This window comes from Sitodiplosis mosellana, unplaced genomic scaffold (genome assembly GCF_009176505.1).
Source record: "Sitodiplosis mosellana isolate CC-2019 unplaced genomic scaffold, AAFC_SMos_1.0 Smas_scaffold_47, whole genome shotgun sequence".
Classification (NCBI taxonomy): domain Eukaryota; kingdom Metazoa; phylum Arthropoda; class Insecta; order Diptera; family Cecidomyiidae; genus Sitodiplosis; species Sitodiplosis mosellana.
The window spans coordinates 1,260,858-1,284,974 of record NW_022595289.1 but is presented as its reverse complement, the minus strand read 5'-3'; the positions used below and the strand labels follow the sequence as shown (position 1 = coordinate 1,284,974).

The window sequence follows — 24,117 nt, the reverse complement described above, 5'->3', positions numbered from 1 at the left end:
CGTATACGTATGTGTTGCATACATGCGAAACAGATGTCAAAGTCACCGGGCTCATTGACATTTAGTTTATATTCATGAAGAAGGCATTGTGTTTTGGAGTGTTTATTGTTTCGGTTCGCTTGGATGAGAAAAGTTTTTTTTTAAAATATTATTCCGTGAAAAAGAGTGAAAGCCGAGAAACAAGTTTCAAAGTTAAAATTCACCAAAATGACTTCAATTATCAAATTGCAAGCTCTGTCCGGTGCGATGGATGAGTCGCCACCTTGCTATTTACTACAAATTGATGAAGTGAAAATTCTTTTGGACTGTGGCTGGGATGAAAAGTTTGATGCCAATTTCATAAAAGAAATCAAACGGTGAGGAATATTTGGAATAACACTTTACTCAATTCATTGCCATTATTTTAATCTGTCAATTTCAGGCATGTGCATACAATTGATGCGATTTTGATTTCGTACCCAGACCCACTTCACTTGGGCGCTTTGCCATATTTGGTTGGCAAATTGGGTTTAAATTGTCCCATTTACACAACGATTCCAGTCTTTAAGATGGGCCAAATGTTTATGTACGATTTGTTCATGTCACATTACAACATGTACGATTTCGAGCTGTTTTCCTTGGACGATATTGATACGGCTTTCGATAAAATCATTCAATTGAAATACAACCAAAGTGTTTCATTGAAAGGGAAAGGTTACGGCATTACAATAACACCGCTTGCTGCGGGACACATGATCGGTGGAACCATTTGGAAAATTGTTAAAATCGGTGAAGAGGATATTGTCTACGCAACAAATTTCAATCACAAAAAAGAGCGTCATCTGAATGGATGTGAGTTGGAGAAGATGCAACGGCCTTCGCTACTGATCACAGATGCATACAATGCCAGCTACAATCAAGCCAGACGTCGTGCACGTGATGAAAAATTGATGACAAATATTCTGCAAACACTTAGAAATAATGGCAACGTAATGGTGACGGTAGATACCGCCGGTCGTGTGCTGGAACTGGCTCATATGTTGGAACAGCTCTGGAAAAATAAAGAAAGTGGCCTACTGGCATACTCTTTGGCACTCGCAAACAACGTTTGCTACAACGTTGTTGAATTCGCTAAATCTCAAATCGAATGGATGAGCGATAAGTTGATGAAGAGTTTCGAAGGTGCGCGCAACAATCCCTTTCAATTCCGGCATTTGAAACTATGTCACACACTTGCCGAATTGCAAAAAATACCGTCACCAAAAGTGGTTCTTTGCAGTACGACTGATATGGAGAGTGGATTTTCGCGAGAACTGTTCACTCAGTGGGCTTCGAATCCAAACAATAGCATCATAATTACATCACGGTTAGTAGGAAATCAATTACATTTTAAACGCATTTATATATCCAATATGATGTTTCTTCATTGCAACAGGTCATCGCCAGGTACACTAGCTCGAGACTTATTAGAGAATGGCGGAAATGGTCGTAAAATCGAGATTGATGTACGTCGGCGCGTTGATATCGAAGGTGCCGAGCTGGACGAATACATGCGAACCCAAGGCGAAAAAAATTCCGCTATAAAACTAATCAAGCGCGATATTGAAGAGCCAAGTTCTGATTCTGACGACGATATCGAAATGAGTGTAATAACTGGAAAGCATGACATAGTAGTACGTCCGCAAGGCCGAGCCACAACTGGATTCTTCAAATCCAGTAAAAAGCAATATGCAATGTTTCCGTTCCACGAGGAAAAGGTGAGACACGACGACTACGGGGAAATTATTCAACTGGAAGACTATAAGCTAGCTGACGTGGGATTTGATGCGCCATCAGCACACGATGACAACAAAGAAAAGAAGGAAAATGGTCAAATCAAAATCGAAAACACCAACGAACAAAACAAATCGTCTAACAATGGTAAATCAATTCATGGTGCTTTTGAAGAATATCGATTGTATTTCTCTCTCTCTTTGTTTGATAGGTTTATCACTAATAGAAAAGCCAACAAAGTGTGTGAGCAGTCGCAAGATAATTGATATAAACGCTCAGGTTCAATTTATTGACTTCGAGGGCCGATCCGATGGGGAGTCGCTATTAAAAATCTTATCTCAATTGCGTCCACGCCGAGTGATTGTCGTCAGAGGAACACCAGAAAATGTTAACCTAATTGCTAAACATTGTTCGCAGAGTATCGGTGCTCGTGTGTTCACCCCAAACAAGGGCGACGTTATTGATGCTACGACAGAAAGCCATATATATCAGGTGCGTTTTTGAATATGGTTTTTAAATTCAGATTAGGTTCGTTTGAATTGCATTCGGAAATTCAATTCGCTGACATTGTCTATGTTTGCAGGTCAAACTCACGGAAGCTCTGATAGCGAAACTTCAATTCCAAAAGGTGAAAGATGCCGAAGTGGCATGGATTGACGCGAAAATTCGAGCGCGTAGCAAGAAAATCCTCCCATCTCTGGGTGCGAAAGAAAATGATCTAGTGACAAATGGCTCCAACACAAATGCACCCGCCATGGAGATTGACAACGAAGAAGATGAAGAAGATATTTCCACAAATGGTGAAGTTTCAGTGCTGCCTCCATGTAAGCTCGCGTTGGATTTGTTATGGATTTCTTTCTGATAAAATTTAATCGATTTTGTTGTTTACAGCTGATAATACGAAATTGTTGGCATTGGAACCAATTCCGGATGAAGTTGCCCAACCACACAAGTCAACATTCGTTAATGAGTTAAAGATCTCTGATTTCAAACAAGTTCTCCTTAGAAATAACATACAATCCGAATTTTCTAATGGAGCCTTGTGGTGTGCCAACAGCACCATTGCCATTCGAAGAGTAAATTTTCAATTATTAAAAATTTCACCGTGGATAAATTTAACATCTGTACATTCACTTTTTTAGATCGACACAGGAAAACTATGTATGGAAGGATGCATTTCGGATGAATATTATAGAGTTCGAGATCTACTCTATGACCAATATGCAATAATTTAGATCATCGTTTCATTCAACATTTTTAAGGCGTTGTCATATGAAATTATCAGAATTTGTGGTGGTCCATTACTTCCTCAGCAAAAATATTAAGATACGTTAAGTTAAGATAACCGTTATTACAATTTTCCCAATCAAATTTCAGAAAAATGTAATCATTTCAATGAAATCGACTTTTTTTTTAACTAAGTAATAAAAACGATCATTATTGTATAAAAAGACAGTTAAATGACCATTGATCAAAATGTTTTTTCGCATTACCCACCTGTTTAGGTGGGGATCTCAATGTTCGATTCTGAGTTAATGCAAAGGAATCCTCTTGATACTCTGAAAAGAAGGCGGACATCAACTGGCTAAAAATGAACAACATATTTTTGCGCATTTTTCTGTATTCACAATCAATTGAAAAGGAACATTTTATACTTTAACGTAAATGTTTAAAATAATCATTTCCAAAATCAATTTATTTCCGGTATTCGGTGAGTTGATGCCACCGTTGCCATGAAGTTTGCTGATTTCTTAGCGGTTCGCTCTCGCCTTGGCGATGACATATTTACCGAATATAATCCAAATTTTTCACTAAAAATCATACAAAAAATATTTTAAGTAATGTCTTGGTAATTATAAAAATATATATGTATATAAAACTGACGTGTATCCTTGGGTCCATTCAAAATTGTCGATTATGGACCAAACTGTAGAACGATAAGAAAAACAGTAGAATTATTCGTCTCAATTTTCTTCCAAATCATACTGCAAACCTGTGTATCCTTTCAGATTCGATTCGTCACTCAAGACTACGTCCAGAATTTGTTCCAGATGATCGTGCAAGTATGCTATGCGATCGTCATCGTCGAGTTCACCGTGATCAGACCAGCCATTTTCAGTGATAAACACTTCTGGATTATTATATTCTTCCTTAATCCACCTAATAGTCCTCCAATAAATAAGTTTCGTGTATGTGATCATACTACGTTTAAAATGTGATCATACCTCAGAATATCGCCGATACCTTTTGGCACGGAATATAGCCAATTTGATGCACTTGGCTTCCATTCAGGCTTTATTACAAATTTTAAATTTATATCGCGTTCATATGATGGATTTGTACCCTTTGGCTCCGGATTGACTTCAACATAGCGGCTGGTATAATAGTTGAGTCCAAGAAAGTCGGCAGATCCGCGTATTGTTTCAATCCACTTGTCGGTAAACGATGGTAATCGTGACCAAGAACGGCCCTCGCGAATAGAATTACTGGCTATACTCGTTATCATGATGGCGGGATAATTGCCGGCGGGAGAAAAGATTGGGTTGGCAAACCAACCAAGGGAAAATTGCATAGCCCGATCCACTGTATGCGTATCGTTTGAATCGGAGTAAAAAAATCTAGAGCTAAGCGTGATTCCAACCTGACCTTTGTATTGTTCATAGTAAGAACTCCTATACAAACGGTATGCGACGGCGTGTGCCTTCAAAACATTATGACCGCACAAATATTCGCCAACACCGTGTGCATTAACGGCCGGAGCATGTTGATCAGCCCCATATCCGGCAGTGCAAAAGTCGCCTGGCTCATTGAAAGTTATCCAATATTTGACACGATCACCAAAGCGATCGTATAACAAATTGGCGTATGCCTCGAAATAGCTTATAACGATTGAATTGGTGAGGCCACCGAGTTTTTGAAGATCTTGAGGTAAGTCATAATGATACATCGTTACCATTGGCTCCAATTTGTGGTTAATAATTGCGTCGATCAGCTTGTTGTAGTATTCAATTCCTTTTTCATTTATATTGGCTATATCTCCAGTCGGTAGAATACGTGACCATGCAATCGAAATTCGATAAAAGTTCATCTAAAAATGAACAATTTCAAAATAAGGAGTTGAACTAATGATAGTTACAACAGTTCGGTTGACAATGTAATATCTTTCTTACACTAAGATTTTTTACTGCTTCCACATCGTCCAGATAAAATTCGTACGAGTTGGTAGTAACATCAGCATTTTCATGATCAACTATTTTTTCAGGATGTGAATGTGTAAACTCATCCCAGATATTGGGTCCTTTGCCATCCAAATTCCAAGCACCTTCAATTTGATAAGCTGCTGTCGACGCCCCAAACAGAAAATCGCCCGGAAAGAATCTATCTGATGCATTTTGCCGGGAATCCACCACCACTTCAGGAGCTTTCGTCGCTCTAAAATATTTTTTGGGCCATTATTAACAAATATTTTTTCAGGCTATCATCTACAAAACTTACATTGTAGCGCCCAAAATACATATTAAAATGCTTTTGAGCATATTTTTCTTTACTATGTTCCAGTTGTGCCCGCCAGTGCTTTGTTTGTGAACTCCCAATTTAAACTGTTATGAATTATGCAATCCGACGACGGAATAAACATCGCACTACGATTCGTTGGTGTAATCAGTCGCAATGTTGATAAAAACTTGAATCAAAACAAACCGTTTAACTCAACATACATTATAATTTCAAAGATTATTCCGAGTCTACAGATATGCATGTGTTTACCGCATTAATGCTGTTGCTTTTAATTAAAAACGATTAGGATTGATAAATAAAACAAATAGGGTTTCCGTTGACGAATATTTATTATAACGAAAGTAATTGCAATGGTATTGGTATTGGGCAAGAACGTTTTGTTTTCGTACTTTTGATTCTAGTGTTATCACAGGCTAATTGTAAATAGATTTCGTTGTGAGTTTTATTTGATGTCATTCGGCCGTAATTGACTTTCTCCCTCTACCATAAAAACCTGCATGGCCTTGTGTAGCAGCAATACGCCGAGTCTTTTTCGATCCCGCATAGTCCACGATTTTGCCAATCCATAATAATCGCCTCTCTTAATGTTTGTGAGATTTTCCACGCCTAAACAATCAATTATCGCTGCTTCACGTGTATATGCCTCTACTGGGGTAATGTTATGGAATACTGGCAAACAGATTACACCCTTATCCGCTTTCCATATTTCGATGATTCGGTCAAGTTTAAGGCTTTCGGACATCTTTTCGACATGTAAATTTTCCTCTGTAAATCATATCATTTAGAAATAAAATAATTGATAATAATTTTGTTTTTCCTTGCTTACCGTTATACATTTTGATGGCGTCATACAAGTGAGCGTAGGGCCGACTACTTTTTCCTTTTCCAACGTAGAAAATTGAATTCAAGAAACGGCTCCACAGCTCCGATGGAGTAATAAGCTAAAATGTGAATTGAACATGATTTTGAGTCAGTGTTGATATCATGGGGGCCGATTATAGTGCAAATATAGAACTTCAATATACCTGAGATTCAGCAAGTAAATTTTCGGCAATACGCGGATCGATGAGTAGGTAGATGAAGCTCTTTTTCAAGTTCCCTTCCCGCATATTTTTGTTTTTTGAAGGACACGACAGAAAACTGTTGACCATTTGACGTTCAAGCGTCGCATATTCGTTTATAAAATCCAATAAATCTATGTCTTTTCTCATCGTTCTCTGAAGTTCGACTGAAAAATCTGACCAGCAATCGACATGGTTAAAATAATATTAACATTACGTAGCATACTGATATTGCATCTACTTACTGCGCTTCACTCTTTGGTTCTGTGCCGCATTCCGAGGATGACGTTTGTATCGAACGAGCCGCTTCAAATAAAGACGTTTCGTATTTTTCGTTATTGGGCCCGGCTGGTCACCAAAACTTTTCAATTCCTTTCGTAAATCGTCGGTATCGTAATCAGATGGAATAACTAAGTCTGTGCATGTTCCACTTTCAGATGATGTATTCAAATTGATAACTTCCTGTTGACCTGTTGTTTCCATGTTTGCCATTTTCACTTGATTTGCCAGCAATTTGTTTTCATAGAACACAATGTTGTTTTGAACATCAACATGTTGGTACACTTCTTGAGTTTGGAAAATGATTTCAGTCTGATCTTTAGGATTGCTGTTTGCCTGATGATTCACTGATTCTACTACCTGCAAGTATTCATGGTTTTCTCCATTTTGATCAGCTGCCGTAAAAAAACTATCTTCTGTCGCACTGTCTTTGTCAACTTTTGGCTTGGCTGGCACAATCGTTTCAGCACTTTCGACTGATGGTGATTCCACATCTTCAGTATATTCGGATAAGAATGCTTCAAACTCAATTTCATTTATTGGCAGTATGGACTTTCTCATACGTGATTCGTTCACTTTATTTCGCCACAAACAAATCAATGAACCCTTTCGCTTCTTTTTCACTACCATCGATAGGTGCTTTTCAATATTTTCTTCAGTCAATTCAAAAAGATTCTTCACCAGTTTGTGGTTTCTGGTATCAACATCAGCATTATCGTCACTATCGCTGATCTCAATTATGTCTTCGTCAACATTGATTGGTCGTCCATCAGTTGATTTGTCTTTGGATTCAGACTTGATTGTTTCACATACTCTATACTTTGGTCGTCGACAATTAATGTTTACTAGGAAAGGACTAGCTTCTTTGAAATTGAAATTTGTACGATTTGGCGTTAGGACTCCGTCGTCATCCGCACTCTTTCTTATGTCCAGTTGCTGCAGTGATTTAATGACTGTATCTATGGGTTTGGTTGGTGTTCGTTCAGACTGATTATTCAAATGCTTTGCTTCGACCTTCTTCCGTAACTTCTTCTCAAATATGTGATTTTGAAAGATTGGAATCAAATTGTAATGCTTCTCAGTGATTGCATGATTGATCGGCGTGTTGTTTTCATTATCAGTGATAGAAAGGTCCGCACCATGGTCCTAGTAGAAAAGTATTTGCATTGGCACACATTCAAAATAGATGCAAAAAAAATTATTTCCATTTACCAATAGCATTTCCACAATTAACGCACGGTTCCAAATTACTGCTACGTGCAGTGGAGTTTCACCTTCTATAGTTTGAACATTTGGATTTCCTTCGGTACAATAATAATTAACGAAAAATCAGTTTAACCATTTAAATTCAAAGTTTGAAACTACTACCATTGCATTTCAGAATGAGTTTCATTGCAGCTTCGGCAAATTCACTGTTTTCCATTCCAGCGGCATAGTGTATGGCAGCTATGTTACTTTCAGGTATCAATAGGTTGGGATTTGCATGATGTTCAACCAATAATTGTCGAGTATTTCTGCAAAAGTTCATCGTATTGTTTATGCATATGCAATATGCATTCAAGAATTCATTTGTTCGAGCAGGTTAACTCACCGATAATTCTCATCTTCAATCGACTCCAATAAGCAAGTTGCCAGAAATATATCACGCCGTTTTGGAAAAGCCATTCCTACGGAAATCGAAATCCAAACTCTATTTCCTGCCCGTTAAAAATATTTAATTTTTCTAACTTTTGCAACATTAAAGGTATTCCAAATGTTGGCTTGAAAAACCAGTGTCTGTCAATTTATGAAAACAAACAATATTATGTCAGTTAAACTTCACATTTTTGAACTGACCCAATGGAAAGAGATGAATGAAAACACAGTGAACGCACCCTTTTTGCGGCTTGAATGTGTGGAGCACCATTTAACGGCTGGTTTTTATTCACAATTTATAATGAATAGTAATAATAATTTAATGAAAAAATATAAAAATGTTTTTGTGACGCCTAAGGCATAATAAGTGTTCATTCTTTCTGAGCATCAGCTTTGGACTTCACTTCTAGCGCCTTTCGCCACATATCTTGTGACTGCTTCCGATATTTTTCCTCTTTGGCCAACACCTCATCCAATGTACTATTGACCAGTTCGTTGTGGGGCTCAAGTTTCTGGGCATTTCGCAGCAAATTTATAGAACGCTTATAATCGTCTTCGATATGGCTCAGTGCAATGGCTTCGTTCAACATCACTGGCACATTTCGGCTGATGTTCGTGCGACGACGCAGCTCGTTCACCATCGTACAACATTTCTTCCAATCTTCTGTTTTTACCAAGCACGTAGTCAACTGAATGTAAAGATCTTTTTTAAATTGAATAAATTAGTAATATTTTTAAAATAAATAATTATAACTATTATTATTAATTCATTAATCGATTTACCATTCAGGAATTTTTGCTGCTCCGTTTGCTCATCTTCGTTTGCCACTTGACACATTTCCAGATTGCGTATGGCTGTTTGTCCGACATTTATGGCATATCGGTATCTTTTGTTTCGGAAATGATCTTGCAACTTCTTCATCATCTCGATTACCTTTGAAGAATAACAGGCTGTTATCTTTAATATATAAAAATGATCGAAGAATGAACAAAAACCTTATCCTTGAGCACGGCAAACTTGCGACGATCTTCTTGAGATAAACTATCACAGGCATTCTCGTCACCGGTGTCGATGAAATCAATCATTTTGGCCACCAATAAGACGTCAGCCTTTGGTTTGATACGCGGCGGACATCCAATTTCACCAAACATCAACTTGTAGTCGATAACAAACTGAGCCTCTTCCTTCTTTTGCATCGATTCGGCTGCAATTTGAAGGCCAAGAATCAAATCGATTTTCTGAACGGTGACTGGGTTGGAGCTGGAGTCGAATGCCATTGGTTCGCCTTCGAAGAACATGCTGAATGTCCATCGAATTCGACAGTTTGGTGAATTCATCACCTCGTCGATGCCCTTAGTAATGATCCGTTTGTAGACGCTACCCATTTCATTTGGGACTTGCACCATCGACAATTTTAGCTCAGCAAAGCTTTTCTTCCACGGTGACAGCTTAATGTCCAAGTCCTCTTCGTCCTCATTTTCATCACCGCTACCCACCTCATCAAAAATGTCTTGGTCAATGGTCTCGGCCATACTTTTGTGATTGATGTTGAAGCTTGCACCTCCCGACAACAAATCGCTGTCCGTAGCAAAACAAAATATATGTGAATCACATTCTCAGTACGGAATGATTAGCAAAATCCCATTACTTACTTGAAACGAATGCCTTCTTCCAATTCAACAACTCTATCCATGTCGTTTTGCATTTCGGTGTATTCGATACGTTTCTCGTCAATATTTATAATAATTTCTATTTTTCTCTGTTGAAGACGGTGACAATGTAAACGATGTGATAGCGCAAACGATACTTTTTGACAGTTGTCACAACAAAGCGGCAATATATGAATGCGCCATGTTCAAACTGTCATCAATATGACGTTTACTAAATCATCAGAATTGTTTGAAATTGGCCGTTTCAAAATCGAATATTGAATTATTGTGACAAAAAAAAGAAGTCGTTTTGATGAATTTCGAACAAAAATGTTATTTATTTTACATATAAATTAAATCAAAAAATACACACTAAAAACTACTGAGAAATAGTGGCGAAACATTTCATTTTCCACGGAAATGTTAGTCAGCGATATTGCAAATGAAATTCCTGGACTGCATCGAAAAACTGAAATTTGCACCAATCCAAGTGTCCCTTTCTCCAGAAAGGATTATCCAGTCGGGTAACCGTCATAACGCCCCGGACGGATGGCATGCTTCTGTGTTTTCTATTACATTAGAGTATGCTGTCCATCCGGGCGTTATGACCGCCACTCATCCAGTATGAGTATTGATAAACTGTCACATGTTGTTAATTCAACTGTTATTATGCCATAAACATGTGTGCAATTGCGAACAATTTCAACTACGCGTACTTTCTTGCTTTATTGATTGAAAATTAACTAAATATATATGTTAATGGCTGTTTCTTTCTTTTTCTTCTAAAACTCATGCAAAATTCCTAAATCAATATTCCAGTTTGAATGAGATGTAAAAATGTTGTGAAGCAACAAGCAGCTTTTAAATTGGCAACTTATTTAAACGGGCTATTCTATGAAAGATTGACGAAACTTCCAAAATACATTTGCAGATTATCCGTTGTTGGATTTTTTTACATTCTTTTCACCAATTCCATTTGGAGTTGGAAAACAGATTTTTACTCTAAAAACATAGCTAATTGCTTTTGTTAGATTGTTCGCTTAATCAGACTTTTTCCATTTGTTTGTTGATCATAATTCTTTGAGGAGAGTACTTTTTGCATTCTTCAGTTTATCCAAGCGTTTCAGCAAATGATTGTGAGATGTTTCTAGCTCTTCCAGTTTTTCCATCATTTCTCGATTCTGTAAAGTAAAATAACGATATCGTAAGAATATACAGATTGATGAATATATTATTCAAGTGGGTGGTTGGAGTAAAAAAATACTACAAATGAAATTAATACAACAGTCAACAATAGGGTGATTTAAGTACAGTCTATAGCAGCTTAGAGAATGAATATTAAATAATAAAAATTCAGCCATTAGAAACGAACATAGGTGAGAATTAGTGGACTAAATCGATCAACATGAATGTCATATTGGCCATATTGTCGATTAAGGAATTAGCCCCACGCGGAAATAACAGCATATAATGGATTTTCATTTTCACACACAAATGATAAAACTGCTTCAAACTTCGGGAGGGAAACTCACTGTTTGAATAACAAATTAAGAAAAAAACAAATTTCAGATTTCGTCATTGAAGGTGACATTCGTCCCAGATTTGCGTAAGAATTGGCTGAAACAAATAAACTCTCCTTTAACCAAATAGAAATCTTAACACTCTAAATCACAAGGTCGTATATACCAGACCCAATCTGAACTATAATACAGTTCAAATTTTTTTTCCTCCATCTCTTACCTCTCGCTGAAGTTTCCGTCGTTCAATTTTGAGTTCGGCCTCAACTTTTTCGGCAGCGTCTGCCGTACTCTTGTAGCGGATTACTTGAGTCTCTGAACGTGCCAGGCTTGCTTGTAAACTAGCTATTTCCTGTTCAGATTTCGTCAATTTATACTTATAATCTGATATTAACTTGTTTGCCTCTCCTGTTTCGTGAACATTGAAAAGAGAGTATTATTACTATTTGGAGGGGATTTTGTTATCAAGCAAAAAATATTACTCTGAGCATCCTCGTAGTCTTCATCGTCGACGGGTCCGTTTTGGGATCCGGACCGCCTCTGTGTTTTGGCAGCGATCAGTTGTTGATGTAGCTGCTCGATCTCAGTTCTCAATGCTTGTTTCTCTTCGGTGAATTTTTTCAATCGCACATCTATACGACAATTGCAGATAAAATAAAACATTGCAAAATACGGATTTTGTTAGCCATCATTTTAATCATCACACATACCTAAAGAGCCTTGATGAGTGTCTAATAATTGTGCATTTTCCGCACTGACTAGAGCTCGCCTTGCGTCTGAGCCATCCTCGTTCTCAATGGAAACTATTGTCATCCCTTCGTTAGCTATAAGTGTGTCACGCTCATTCAATTGACCTTGAACTAATCTCAAGTCTTCCATTAGTTTTTCATTTGTTCGCTTTAATGTATCGAATTGTCGACATTTCTCTTTATGTTCGCGGTGAAGTTGGGCATGGATCTCTTCCATTTCCTCCACTTTGTCTTTTAACAACTGAATTTGATATGTATTTGATGCACGCTCATTATCCAACTGTGCATTGGCTATCATAGCTTTCCTATACCGTTCTTCCATGTCCTGCACACATAAAAAAGAGGAAAGAAAACGATATTATTATATGCCCAAACAACATCAGATCGTTATCGACTTTATTGCAAATACTCTGTTGTGTTTGCATTTTCATCGTTTACACATGTCGTGTTTTTGTTCAAATTCAATTCATGATAAATGTCAATGGATAGAGTTTTTATACCTTTATTTCTTGTTTTATGTCTCGAAGGCTACGACCTTCTTCTTCTAAGGAGTCTTCACTACTGCGACGTGATGACATTGCACCGCTACGTAATGCACCCAATGCACCTGATGACATTGCAAAGCGCGAAGATCGCGTCGTTGGATCTAAACCAGCCGTTTGCATATCAAATGCTCGATCTGCATTTTGTTCTTGCTCTTTTTGCTGGCGTTCAAGTTCACGCATACGAATGTCACGTGCCTCTGCTCGAGCAAGTCTTCGTTGTGCCAAACGTGCTTCGGCCTTGAGATGAAAAAAAAAGTGTAAAAAATGAAATTTCCTATTTCAAATCACGTGGAGTTAAAACTAGCAAACAATTCCTATAGACATATGGTTTTGTTAAAGCTAAAGCCGTCCAAAAAACATCATTTTTTTATACATTCCTACCATCTTTCAACAATTTTATTGAGTTGTGTATGAATTTAATCCAACCACCATTATTATTCTATTATTAATTATTATGATTGAAAACCGTTCTCACACGTTCGTTCACAAATTATGAATCAAAAACGTTATGTTTACATTGATAGCTTTCGAGAATCAATGGTGATTTTTTTTTCAAAAATCAAACGGTCTTTATACAACTGATGATACGTATTAGCTATGAGTGGGAGTGATTGTATTACATGAACAGCGTTTGTAAGATTTGCTACAGATATATGTATAACATACGATTTCGTTGGCTTTGCCTAAAAAATCGAAGATAGGCTCTTCCTCTACGGCATTATCGTCAATCGTAGCAACATTATCTTTTTCTTCTTCTTCTTCTTCTTGCTCTTCTTGTACTAAACAGTTATTTGCCTGCTTTGATGAATTCTGTTTACTGTTTGTTTGTTCGAGTTGAATATCAGTGAGTTTCTCATTGGAATGGCGTTCGTTTGGAATCGTTGAAATGGACATTTCCTCATGACCAAGAGTTCTGCGTTCAATTTCTTCTACGGATTTCGATTTCTTATCGCTTTCATCTTGGTCACTGCCTGAACAATCATACTCCAGATCGCTTGAATCGATGTCAAACAATTCTGTCGCATTGTTATTTTGTTCGTCTGAATCAGGGTTTTGTGTCAGATTCGCATCATGCGTACAGTCAGATTTACTGTTATTGTTGTTATTGTTTTGATTGTCAATTTGTGATGATGATAAATCCATCGTGTTTTTCTATTTGAATGTGGATCACAGCGCAAAAAATAACGAAATATTGAATTTGGTTCGTCCCTTTAGTTCTAAATAGCTAATATTCGTGTAAAATGTCTATTTAACAATGAGGAAAAATTATTTCCAAAACTTCAAATGATAGAACCACGCAGACAACAACACTTTATGCAATCAATTTAGTTTGATGTTTGTTCGCCCAACAGAGAATTTTTTTTAATAAATTTTATTCAGTTCACCTATCTGAATCCACTACATAACTATGTTTGGTAAAGCGATTACTCTGTCGAAATTTTAAGTGTTAGGTCATCCAAACGTTGTTTAATTACTTAGCTCGATACACAGCTGTACTTTTTTCTATAAACGTTTTGAATGTAGTTGAATGATTATGCCCTAGACTAGTCTTTTTCCAAATATTCACAAATTTAACTTAATATTGACGAAGAAACATGTTTTATATTAAATCATTTTCACAAATGTATGACACATTTGTCACTGTTCCACAAATTACATCGACGATGACGGCAGCACAGCCAGTAAGCGACTGATGTATTGACAAACAATACATGTGTGCAAAGTGTGCTCACACATGGACACACTAGTGTTCAACCAAAGCGAAATTAAATGAATGCATTGTCTCTTTCCAATACATTCAATAACGTTGAAATCAAATCTAATGAAAATAGTAATAATTGCCAAAACAACAAAGTTGGCATTACGAAAGAAAAGCAATAATTTGATACATTAGAAAATACGTACAATTATGGCTATACATGGGCATTGTAACACTGGAAACACACACATGCGAAAAAGCTATTATTGTAATATGAAATAGAAAAATGAAGTTGATTCTGATATATTTGTGCCAATACCAAGAGCAATTAAAATTATGAATACTTTTCATTGTTATGACAGTGTGTGTGTGTGTGTGTGTGTGTGTATTTTTAATGAAATGGTATGATATATGTATAGTTTGATGAGTGCAATGACAAAAATGATGTTTGATGGTGCAGGCGTTGATGCTGTCTTGCTTGTTATGACAGCATTGGGTGCTGGATTGTCGATAGAATCGTTTGGAAAGCGTCAATACCGTTATGTACCATCTGTACAGGTTCATTTATAACATGAATATAAACTTACCTCTTTAGCAATTTGATCTAGAGCCTGATCTTCCACATTGCTGCGAGGAGTTCCACGACGCCTTCCAGCAGCGCCGGGACTTTCCATATTGAGTTTTTATCACTACCCTTGCGTTAAATCCACCGCTGTATATTTTGAGTAACTGGATGCTTTCTTCTCGATTGTTTACCTTCTTCAATTAACAGTTACCCTTTTTCAACAAATATGCACTGCCCCAATATTGATTTCTGTCTCTGAATGTGTGTAGTATGGAATTTATGAAAGATTGATTTCTCGAATGTTTGTCATAAAGTCAGGTGATTTCCACCGATATGTATACAAGAAGAAAACATGAAAAAATTCCGAACGCACGAAATTCTGTTCGATTGTAATGTACAAAAATGAGAAAAATGAAGTGTGCATATGAAGTTTGCTCATAAAAATGGGTGCAGATGATGAAAAAAATGCATAATGTGCCTACAACATGCAACACAAAGACTGTAAACCAGGAAAAACATTTATTGGGTTGAGATTTTAACACATTTATTTGCATAGGCCATTGAATTCTGATTTGAGTTTGTCAAAAAGAGTGATCAAATTTGAAGAAATAAAGACACACATAAAATGATAAAACGAATAGTTTCAATAGCGAGCGGTGAAATATTTCATTACCGCAAAACAGAAGAAATGCACGGCTACTTCAATTCTAAATGTAACGCAGATTTTTATATGTAGCTACCTTCAATTTGTTGTGTTACAGTGATGTTCAATGCTGAGGAAAAATCTATCGGTTGCACAAGATCCTTTACATATTTTTTTTTCAAATGAAGATACGACTTGCGAATGCCGCCTTCATGAATACACTTTTCTCTTCTTATATTGTTAACAATTTTGCACAATGCAGCGCAGAGCCAAAGATGTCACAAATAAGCGTTTGCTCATCTATATTCATGCTATGATTGAAACATCACCCTAAGAAACTAAATCAACCATTTGATTTCAATGATGTTTTTCCACTGATTCAATTTATTTTACGTTTTTCACTTGATATTTGATGGAGAATATGATCCAATAGAAAGGTTTCACCAATCAAACAGATTGGAAATTGACAGACAAATCAGTAGCTCATTTTTTTCAGAATGATGCTGTATTATGTGTATTTTTAGCACAGCAAGAAAACTTAGATTTTTATGTTATACAAATCATTTCTCTTCTAGCACAAGTATATTTAATGGGATTTTTTTTTCTCGAGTTTTTCAAAATGGGAATAAATATTTAGTCTTTTCAAATCATTTCTAGTACGAATCGAAAGAAAAAAACACAAATGTCAGATACGTAGCAGAAATATTTCTTCCTTTTACATATTTTCGGCTTCTTTATTTCATCTCTTTGGTTCGGTTTTGTTTCCACTCACACATCTACGGTGCTGATGCTCATACATTCGAAAGTCACATCGTGTATATGTGTGGGTAAATTATATATTAATACGGTTCATGTCAATATGTGGACGGATATGTGTAAGTGCCTATGCTCGTATATATTTTTTACTGTCAAAATAGCTTAATGGTTTTGCACATATGCACGAATGTGTTCAGCAGCCGACCGAGTGTGTGGAGACAAAGAACATGTTGTGCTCATTGGCGCATTTTCAATTCAAACGAAATTATCTTACCTCTGTCTTTCTGCTATGCACTGAAAGCAGTTTCATCGTCCAACACAACGCAACACAACACAACCCATCCCGATTCCTGTGAAAAAAAATACCGTTAATCCCCTCTTTAAACAATGTATCCAAAGAAATACGACGCAAATTTTTCTATGCACAAGTGCAAAGTATAAGTCTGTTTTATTCATATAGCCTGCGTTCAAATACACTATTGCTATGGCATTTGGATTTTTTCATCATTGTTCATTTATAAATTCGAGAAGGTTTTTTCCTTAAACATTGTTCGACATTGTTTATAAATATATAATCTTCTAACGGGACGTATATACTCAACAGATATACAGATTAGGTGTTTTTTTTTTGTTAAATTCAAAATGTAATAAATTGTTACGCTAAATATCTTTGAATTTTTTTCTTGGTTACAGCAGTTCTGTAAGCAAAAGAAAATTAGAGACGAAAATAAAATGAAACGGTGAAAACGACAATCGCAATACGTACGATTGCATCGATTCACTTGACCAATGCGAAACGTTGGTTGTATTTGATTTCGTCGGCATCGTTATTGATCATCTTGATGCGACCAGCCTCGAATTCGTCGGCGATGTACTTCTTGATGAGTTTCTGAATTTGTTTGGTGACTTCGCATTCATACGTTTTGGCGATGTAATTGCGAATGGCAGCCAAAGTCAAACCCTTGCGATTCTTCAAGACCGTGAACGCTTCAGCGACCATCGTAGATGTTGGTGGATGCTTCGACACCTTCTTCTTCGCCGATTTGGCACCATCTGAAAAGAAACAAATACAAAATAACATAAGTTAACCGTTTTATTGTCGCCAAGTAGAAGTTTATTTGATTCGAACGATTTGCTTTTATTGATTAAAGTATGAAAGTGACAATCAGCATGGAAAATATCACATTTTATTCAGAAAGAGGTGATGAATCATTGTAAATTTACTTACCAGCTTTTTCTTTTGCCTTCATGGGGGCTTTCTTGACACCGTCGGTTTTGGCTTTTGGTGACTTTGCCGCCTGGCCGCCACGTTTCGCCTTCGGTGGTTGTTCTCCTGCACCTTTTTGATCTTTTTCATCGTGCACTTCCTCTGCACCGCTATTTTCTGGCTTTACCTTCATTCGGGCCATTTTTGCGCGATATTTTTCGTTTCTTGGATTTTGATTGTAATATGACAAAAACTTTTGCTTCGCTGTGAATGTGCTAACTATCACGACTAACGGGATCAAACAAATATGTTTGGATGCTGCGGTTTTTACGTCTTCACACAGTGAGAGTTGCTCCAGAAATGCGTGCTCGATTGAGTCGAGTCGGTGTTTTGTGCAATAAGAACTAACGAACAGTTTTCGTATGGCTGTTCCAATCTGAAATCGGTTTCGTATTTGTTTCGCGAATGAATGGGTTTAATGATCAAATCTGTTTGGAGAAAAACGAAATAACCACTAAACAAATTAAATATTTAATATCAGATAAATATTCGTATTACAATTTGAGAATTTGTGAAATGAATTTGAATCATGATTATTAGTTTTGTTACTTGCAATAAAAAGTTTGAATTGATTTACGTATTGTCATGGTACTACTAGCGACATCTGTTATTTGCCGGTTCTTGTACCAATGAAGTGGATTCTCCACACTTGATTGCTTATGTCATTCGCAGAACTTTTTGTGTGTATTTAGTCGTCACAAATCTACAGAATACGCCAAAGCGAAAACTACAATGGCTAATAAAATATCAGGAATTTTCTTGGTTTTCATGTATTTTTGTGCATTATCCTGTGCACAAAATGCAGGTGATACCCTCGTTTTGTTAGATAACTTGGCGATTAGAGAAACACATTCGATATTTTTTAAGGGTTTACAAGGTAAGAAATGCCGGTGATTTTCTATTGGCGTATATGTTGTTTGCTTATGACAAAGACTGACGTGTCATTTTTTCGGACATAAATCACTTTCCACTAAGCATAATTCTAAGTGAGAATTTTCAATTTGGTATTGATGTTTTTTTTTTCAGAGAGAGGATACAAACTGACATTCAAGTTGGCCGATGATTCAAATTTGGTATTATCGAAGTTTGGCGAATATCTTTATAAAAATCTGGTGATTTTTGCTCCCTCAGTTGAAGAGTTTGGTGGAGAGATTAGCGTGGACAAAATAGCCGAATTCATTGATGACGGTGGAAATGTACTTGTGGCTGGAAGCTCCAAATCAGGTGAAGCATTGCGTGAACTGGCAACTGAATGCGGTTTCGAGGTGGACGAAGATGGTGCCGCCGTTATTGATCACTTGAACTATGACATTTCCGATGGAGGAGACCACACACGAATTGTAGCCTCACCAGAAAATTTAATTTCATCGCCATTAATCGTTGGCAGCAAAAATGTGGCCCCATTGTTATACCAGGGAACTGGACTGCTTGCCGATCGTGAAAATAGCCTTGTTCTACAAGTACTCACAGCTGACTCAACCGCTTACAGCTACATTCCGGAAAATTCGATCAAAGAATATCCACATGCCGTTGGCCGTGGCACATTGTTGATTGCTGCTTTGCAAGCTCGTAACAACGCTCGCGTCGTATTTTCTGGATCATTGTTCTTCTTTTCCGACAAAGCATTTACGTCTGGTGTATCAAAGTATGGCGGCAAATACTACGAAAAATCCGGTAATCAAGAAGTTGCCACCGCCATCGGTAAATGGGTGTTTGGTGAAGTGGGACGTCTGCGTGTCGTCAATATTGAACACCATAAAGATGGTGAAACTGAAGCTCCACAATCATATACCATCATTGATCCAGTGGTTTATACCATTTCGATCGAAGAGCTAAGCGCCGGAAAATGGCAACCATTCCAAGCAAACGATATTCAATTGGAATTTGTTCGCATTGATCCATTCGTTCGTACAACGTTGAAGCATATCGGCGGCGGAAAGTATCAAGCAAAGTTCAAGATTCCCGATGTCTATGGAGTCTATCAATTCAAAGTGGATTATGACCGAATTGGATATACTCATCTGTATAGCACAACACAAGTGTCAGTCCGCCCATTACAGCATACTCAATATGAACGTTTCATACCGAGCGCCTTCCCATACTACATCAGCGCATTCTCTATGATGGTCGGAGTCTTCATTTTTTCATTTGTTTTCATTCATTTCAAAGATGATGTCACATCAGGCGGCACAAAACAGAAGGGCGATGACAAGAAATCGCAATAAATATGGAATCATAACCAAACCATTCTAAATCTTAAAATAGCGTACACAGCATCTTGAAAACAAAGAAATAAAACGAAAAACGAAATGAGTCATGTAATTTATTGTACGTACTCTTTCCTGTAAAATTCAATAAAACCAAATAAAACCATGATTGTACTAACGATATTTTTTGCCAATATTCCTTCCTGTGTTATGAATGTAAAGAGTGTTGCCTGGGCAACACTGTCATAAAAAGTGTTAACAGCGCTACGAAGTGACATTCGCTTTTAATCGGCATAAATGTTGACGTATTGTGCGCTGTCAAACGGGCTGACGTGTAAGGTTTACTCTCCTTAATTGTGTCTATTTGTTGCGTTGTGAATAGAGACTTTTCCAAGGAAAAAATTTAGTTTAAAAGTGAGTATATTTGTGGGTTCTCTGGCTGAAAAGTAAATACAAAAAAGTAATAACAATTTGAAGAAAAGTTAAAATTCGATAGAAAATAGATTTGCAAATGAATTTTTTGCAATTGGAGTTTAGATAGAGGAAAAACTTTCACCTCCACATATTGTACAAACATCATTACATAAAAATAAAATGAAATCTCCTTTTCTATGACAAATTTAGAGCAAGAATCAGTGGAACAATTGGAAAACAGAAGAAATGACCACGTACGATGAGTACATTCAACAGAACGAAGATCGTGATGGTATTCGTTTGACTTGGAATGTTTGGCCATCAAGTCGCATTGATAGCAGTCGATTGGTAGTGCCACTCGGATGTCTGTATCAACCGTTGAGAGAACGCACAGAGCAAACGCGTCTACCAACCATACAGTATGAGCCAGTTTTGTGTACACGAAGCAATTGTCGGGCAATTTTGAATCCGCTTTGTCAGGTGGATTACCGCGCAAAGTTGTGGGTTTGCAATTTTTGCTTCCAAAGAAATCCATTCCCACCACAGTACAGCGCAATAACTGAGCAACATCAGCCAGCCGAACTGATACCAAACTTCAGCACAATCGAATACACCATCGCACGGGCACCATGTTTGCCACCAGTTTTTTTGTTGGTTGTCGATACGTGCATGGACGATGAAGAATTGGCTGCGCTGAAGGACTCATTGCAAATGTCACTGAGCTTGTTGCCACCTAACGCTCTCATCGGTCTGATTACATTCGGGAAAATGGTACAGGTGCATGAGCTGAATGGAACAGAAGGATGTTCGAAAAGCTACGTCTTTCGGGGCACAAAAGACTTTACCGCGAAGCAGGTCCAAGAAATGTTGGGAATTGGACGAGTTACCACAGGAGGAATGAATCCACAGCAACCGAAAGGTGTTGCAGTTCCACCAGCTAATCGATTCTTGCAACCAGTACACAAGTGTGATATGGTATTGACCGATTTACTGAGTGAATTGCAACGAGACCCGTGGCCAGTTCCCCAAGGGAAACGTGCACTACGTTCAACGGGTGCTGCTCTTTCGATTGCTGTTGGATTATTGGAATGCACATACCCGAATACCGGAGCCCGAATAATGAGCTTCGTTGGTGGTCCATGCAGTCAAGGTCCTGGTCAAGTTGTTGACGATGAACTCAAACATCCAATTCGTTCGCATCACGACATTCATAAGGACAATGCAAAATATTTGAAAAAAGCTACCAAACATTATGATGCGTTGGCGATGAGAACAGCTACCAATGGTCATTGTTTGGATATTTACTCATGTGCCCTAGACCAAACTGGTCTATTGGAAATGAAGCAGTTGTGCAACTCAACTGGTGGTCATATGGTGATGGGCGACTCATTCAACTCTTCATTGTTCAAGCAAACATTCCAGCGTGTATTTGCACGTGATTCTAACAACGATCTTAAAATGGCATTTAATGCAACACTTGAAGTAAAATGTTCCAGAGAATTGAAAATTGAGGGCGGAATCGGTTCGTGCGTGTCATTGAATGTGAAAAATGCATCTGTATCGGATAATGAAATCGGCATGGGGAATACGGTGCAATGGAAAGCATGCGGTTTGAGTTCGAATACGACATTTGCATTTTTCTTCGAGGTAGTAAACCAACATGCGGCACCTATTCCACAGGGCGGTCGAGGTTGTTTGCAGTTCATTACACAATATCAGCATTCTAGTGGACAACGTCGCATTCGGGTTACAACATTGGCAAGGAAGTAAGCATAAGTTTGTTATCTCTTAAAATTCCCAATTCAAATAAAAGGTTTTTACTAAATTGCAAAATATTTTTCAGTTGGGCCGACGCATCGATGAATTTACCGCATATAAGTGCCGGTTTCGATCAAGAATCTGCAGCAGTATTGATGTCACGCATGGTTGTTTATCGAGCCGAGACCGATGATGGTCCAGATGTTTTGCGCTGGGTTGATCGAATGCTTATTCGTTTATGTCAGAAGTTTGGTGAATACGCCAAAGACGATCCAAACAGTTTCCGTCTGGCGGAGAACTTTAGTTTATATCCACAATTCATGTACCATCTACGACGTTCACAGTTCTTACAAGTGTTCAACAATTCTCCCGATGAAACATCATTTTATAGGTAAATTTTGTGCATTTGTTCTGAATTATGATTCGTTGTATGCAACGATCAAATGGAAGCTAATGATTGATCCATGCCCTTTTTACAGACACATGTTGATGCGTGAGGATCTTACACAATCACTTATTATGATTCAACCAATTTTGTACTCATATTCATTCAATGGACCGCCAGAGCCGGTTCTTCTCGATACGTCATCAATTCAACCAGACAGAATTCTCTTGATGGACACATTCTTCCAGATTCTGATTTTCCATGGAGAAACGATTGCACAATGGCGAGCCTTAAAATATCAAGATATGCCAGAATACGCCAACTTCAAACAATTACTTCAAGTATAATGAATTCTCTTCCGCTTGGTCGAACAACATCGAAGATTTGTATAATGAAAATTTGTATGTTCTGTCTTTAAACAGGCGCCGGTTGATGATGCTCAAGAAATTTTGCAAACTCGATTCCCAATGCCTCGGTATATTGACACTGAGCAAGGTGGTTCTCAAGCTCGATTTTTGCTTTCAAAAGTCAATCCTTCGCAGACACACAACAATATGTACGCTTATGGTCAGGTAATTGAAGAACCGAACGTTTTTTTTGTCCATTTACCAACCAAAGCAAATAATTGCTACTTTATTACGATGCGTGTTTTTTTGCTGAATTTTTGTTTGCTCCTCTAATTTTTTGTTATGTATTATTTTTGGACATTTACAGCCGATGATCGGTTCCCCAGCTACGGTATTTTTATTATGTTTTTTTTTTATTTCCTCCATGTTGGAGTTTTTCTTTTTAGTGTTTTTGTGCTTTTTTTAATGTTTATAATTTGCTTCAATTTAACATCCCATGAATCAGCCTCTTCAAATTAATCTATTCACTCTAATACAATATATCAATTAATTTCTCTTTGTAAATACGCTTTTCCGTTCTCTTGATTATTATTAATATGTTTGAATAAAATATTGTATTCGTTCGAAATTCGTAATTTATTCGTAAAATCTGCGAATAAAACACTGCAAAACTGCTAACATGATTTACAGGGGTTGGGTGCTTCATACTTGCACTTTGATAACTTGATACGAATATTTCTTGATACGATTTTGGTTTTAAATTTCATTATAGGATGGTGGCGCACCGGTACTTACTGATGATGTCTCACTCCAAGTATTCATGGAACATCTGAAAAAGTTGGCCGTCTCTTCAAACACATAATGGCTCTTGAGAACAGAATGTAGCACCAAAATGCATCCATAGTTTGAGTAAAATGCGCCATGCAAATACCGTATTCAAGTTAAATAAGCTTCAATTTTTTTTAAAAATCTAATCGAAATATTAAGTTGTTCTCTTGTGCGTCTAAATTAATAAAAGTTCATGGAAATACAATGGATTTGTTCTGTAATTTTTTGATGTTTTACTGCTTTTCAGCGACAGTCATGAGATAAAGGATTAGAATTACAATCACCTTCTACGTTTCTCTCCATCATTCATTCGTAATAAAATAAACCATTTCTATTTGAAGAAGTTCTCATATGTTTTATTTGTTAGGAAAGCTTGCTGACAGAACTTGAGCCCAAATTTGAAACTAAACTCAATTTATTTGCCTTTGTACAAACATAAAAAACAGAAGTCTTTTTCCGATATATTCTCTTGATTTAAATTTATGATACGGTCATTTATTAAACATCATTAATTTTGTGGTTGTGAACTGTTCAGACCAATCAT

At 37.2% G+C, this 24,117-nt stretch overlaps 7 protein-coding genes across 16 annotated transcripts; 3 read left to right on the top strand and 4 right to left on the bottom strand.

The window, feature by feature from the left end:
• Nucleotides 1-3: 3 nt before the first annotated feature.
• Nucleotides 4-3,213, top strand: LOC129569913 (probable cleavage and polyadenylation specificity factor subunit 2). Its single transcript, XM_055449148.1, has 7 exons — nt 4-356; nt 422-1,345; nt 1,415-1,899; nt 1,964-2,244; nt 2,336-2,576; nt 2,644-2,828; nt 2,895-3,213. Exons 1-7 carry the CDS (start codon nt 208-210, stop codon nt 2,985-2,987), a joined length of 2,358 nt encoding a protein of 785 aa, XP_055305123.1. The 5' UTR covers nt 4-207; the 3' UTR covers nt 2,988-3,213.
• A 142-nt stretch (nt 3,214-3,355) lies between these two features.
• Nucleotides 3,356-5,345, bottom strand: LOC129569914 (myrosinase 1-like). Its single transcript, XM_055449150.1, has 6 exons — nt 5,248-5,345; nt 4,923-5,184; nt 3,978-4,840; nt 3,746-3,912; nt 3,637-3,679; nt 3,356-3,563 (listed from the first exon to the last, which is right to left on the bottom strand). The coding sequence occupies exons 1-6, from the start codon at nt 5,286-5,288 to the stop codon at nt 3,443-3,445; spliced, it is 1,497 nt and encodes a 498-aa protein (XP_055305125.1). The 5' UTR covers nt 5,289-5,345; the 3' UTR covers nt 3,356-3,442.
• A 233-nt stretch (nt 5,346-5,578) lies between these two features.
• LOC129569895 (ankyrin repeat and LEM domain-containing protein 1-like) lies at nt 5,579-8,443 on the bottom strand. Its single transcript, XM_055449122.1, has 7 exons — nt 8,200-8,443; nt 7,977-8,122; nt 7,821-7,909; nt 6,575-7,754; nt 6,294-6,505; nt 6,095-6,209; nt 5,579-6,033 (listed from the first exon to the last, which is right to left on the bottom strand). The coding sequence occupies exons 1-7, from the start codon at nt 8,271-8,273 to the stop codon at nt 5,711-5,713; spliced, it is 2,139 nt and encodes a 712-aa protein (XP_055305097.1). The 5' UTR covers nt 8,274-8,443; the 3' UTR covers nt 5,579-5,710.
• Nucleotides 8,444-8,484: 41 nt separating this feature from the next.
• Nucleotides 8,485-10,066, bottom strand: LOC129569896 (inactive peptidyl-prolyl cis-trans isomerase shutdown). Its single transcript, XM_055449123.1, has 4 exons — nt 9,897-10,066; nt 9,240-9,822; nt 9,027-9,177; nt 8,485-8,946 (listed from the first exon to the last, which is right to left on the bottom strand). The coding sequence occupies exons 1-4, from the start codon at nt 9,947-9,949 to the stop codon at nt 8,615-8,617; spliced, it is 1,119 nt and encodes a 372-aa protein (XP_055305098.1). The 5' UTR covers nt 9,950-10,066; the 3' UTR covers nt 8,485-8,614.
• Nucleotides 10,067-10,201: 135 nt separating this feature from the next.
• Nucleotides 10,202-17,984, bottom strand: LOC129569933 (leucine-rich repeat flightless-interacting protein 2). 7 transcript variants are annotated; one of them, XM_055449190.1, is made up of 9 exons: nt 17,596-17,984; nt 17,134-17,420; nt 16,642-16,717; nt 14,991-15,223; nt 12,660-12,941; nt 12,121-12,484; nt 11,893-12,042; nt 11,634-11,818; nt 10,202-11,074 (listed from the first exon to the last, which is right to left on the bottom strand). In XM_055449190.1, exons 4-9 carry the CDS (start codon nt 15,075-15,077, stop codon nt 10,964-10,966), a joined length of 1,179 nt encoding a protein of 392 aa, XP_055305165.1. In that variant the 5' UTR covers nt 15,078-15,223; nt 16,642-16,717; nt 17,134-17,420; nt 17,596-17,984; the 3' UTR covers nt 10,202-10,963. The 7 variants fall into 7 exon arrangements, with proteins under 7 accessions (XP_055305165.1, XP_055305167.1, XP_055305166.1 ...); XM_055449192.1 differs by lacking the exons at nt 16,642-16,717; nt 17,134-17,420; nt 17,596-17,984 and adding an exon at nt 15,709-16,562; XM_055449191.1 differs by lacking the exons at nt 16,642-16,717; nt 17,134-17,420; nt 17,596-17,984 and having other exon boundaries at nt 14,991-16,468.
• Nucleotides 17,985-18,300: 316 nt separating this feature from the next.
• LOC129569935 (dolichyl-diphosphooligosaccharide--protein glycosyltransferase 48 kDa subunit) lies at nt 18,301-20,024 on the top strand. The gene is made up of 2 exons (XM_055449197.1): nt 18,301-18,511; nt 18,661-20,024. The coding sequence occupies exons 1-2, from the start codon at nt 18,367-18,369 to the stop codon at nt 19,857-19,859; spliced, it is 1,344 nt and encodes a 447-aa protein (XP_055305172.1). The 5' UTR covers nt 18,301-18,366; the 3' UTR covers nt 19,860-20,024.
• A 98-nt stretch (nt 20,025-20,122) lies between these two features.
• LOC129569932 (protein transport protein Sec23A) lies at nt 20,123-23,778 on the top strand. 4 transcript variants are annotated; one of them, XM_055449185.1, is made up of 7 exons: nt 20,146-20,255; nt 20,466-22,021; nt 22,099-22,404; nt 22,493-22,739; nt 22,821-22,970; nt 23,113-23,136; nt 23,518-23,778. In XM_055449185.1, the coding sequence occupies exons 2-7, from the start codon at nt 20,502-20,504 to the stop codon at nt 23,605-23,607; spliced, it is 2,337 nt and encodes a 778-aa protein (XP_055305160.1). In that variant the 5' UTR covers nt 20,146-20,255; nt 20,466-20,501; the 3' UTR covers nt 23,608-23,778. The 4 variants fall into 4 exon arrangements, with proteins under 4 accessions (XP_055305162.1, XP_055305160.1, XP_055305163.1 ...); XM_055449186.1 differs by having other exon boundaries at nt 20,179-20,301; XM_055449187.1 differs by lacking the exon at nt 23,113-23,136 and having other exon boundaries at nt 20,123-20,255.
• The last annotated feature ends 339 nt before the right edge of the window (nt 23,779-24,117 follow it).

Bases quoted from the DNA above. Each gene is read 5' to 3' on its own strand.
- LOC129569895 (XM_055449122.1), bottom strand. From the start codon at position 8,273: ATGGCTTTTCCAAAACGGCGTGATATATTTCTGGCAACTTGCTTATTG. The intron at 7,910-7,976 runs GTAGTAGTTTCA...ATTGTACCGAAG, and splicing joins ACTCATTCTGAAATGCAATG to GAAATCCAAATGTTCAAACT. The intron at 6,506-6,574 runs GTAAGTAGATGC...ATTGCTGGTCAG, and splicing joins GAACCAAAGAGTGAAGCGCA to ATTTTTCAGTCGAACTTCAG.
- LOC129569932 (XM_055449185.1), top strand. From the start codon at position 20,502: ATGACCACGTACGATGAGTACATTCAACAGAACGAAGATCGTGATGGT. The intron at 22,022-22,098 runs GTAAGCATAAGT...AATATTTTTCAG, and splicing joins GTTACAACATTGGCAAGGAA to TTGGGCCGACGCATCGATGA. The intron at 22,405-22,492 runs GTAAATTTTGTG...CCCTTTTTACAG, and splicing joins GATGAAACATCATTTTATAG to ACACATGTTGATGCGTGAGG.
- LOC129569913 (XM_055449148.1), top strand. From the start codon at position 208: ATGACTTCAATTATCAAATTGCAAGCTCTGTCCGGTGCGATGGATGAG. The intron at 357-421 runs GTGAGGAATATT...TGTCAATTTCAG, and splicing joins TTCATAAAAGAAATCAAACG to GCATGTGCATACAATTGATG. The intron at 2,245-2,335 runs GTGCGTTTTTGA...CTATGTTTGCAG, and splicing joins CAGAAAGCCATATATATCAG to GTCAAACTCACGGAAGCTCT.
- LOC129569935 (XM_055449197.1), top strand. From the start codon at position 18,367: ATGGCTAATAAAATATCAGGAATTTTCTTGGTTTTCATGTATTTTTGT. The intron at 18,512-18,660 runs GTAAGAAATGCC...TTTTTTTTTCAG, and splicing joins ATTTTTTAAGGGTTTACAAG to AGAGAGGATACAAACTGACA.
- LOC129569914 (XM_055449150.1), bottom strand. From the start codon at position 5,288: ATGCTCAAAAGCATTTTAATATGTATTTTGGGCGCTACAAT. The intron at 4,841-4,922 runs GTAAGAAAGATA...GTTCATTTTTAG, and splicing joins AAGCAGTAAAAAATCTTAGT to ATGAACTTTTATCGAATTTC. The intron at 3,913-3,977 runs GTATGATCACAT...GAGGACTATTAG, and splicing joins GGTATCGGCGATATTCTGAG to GTGGATTAAGGAAGAATATA.
- LOC129569896 (XM_055449123.1), bottom strand. From the start codon at position 9,949: ATGCAAAACGACATGGATAGAGTTGTTGAATTGGAAGAAGGCATTCGT. The intron at 9,178-9,239 runs GTTTTTGTTCAT...TATTCTTCAAAG, and splicing joins TTGCCGTGCTCAAGGATAAG to GTAATCGAGATGATGAAGAA. The intron at 8,947-9,026 runs GTAAATCGATTA...AATTTAAAAAAG, and splicing joins GCAGCAAAAATTCCTGAATG to ATCTTTACATTCAGTTGACT.
- LOC129569933 (XM_055449189.1), bottom strand. From the start codon at position 13,847: ATGGATTTATCATCATCACAAATTGACAATCAAAACAATAACAACAAT. The intron at 12,485-12,659 runs GTATAAAAACTC...TTATGTGTGCAG, and splicing joins ACATAAAACAAGAAATAAAG to GACATGGAAGAACGGTATAG. The intron at 12,043-12,120 runs GTATGTGTGATG...ATTGTCGTATAG, and splicing joins CACTCATCAAGGCTCTTTAG to ATGTGCGATTGAAAAAATTC.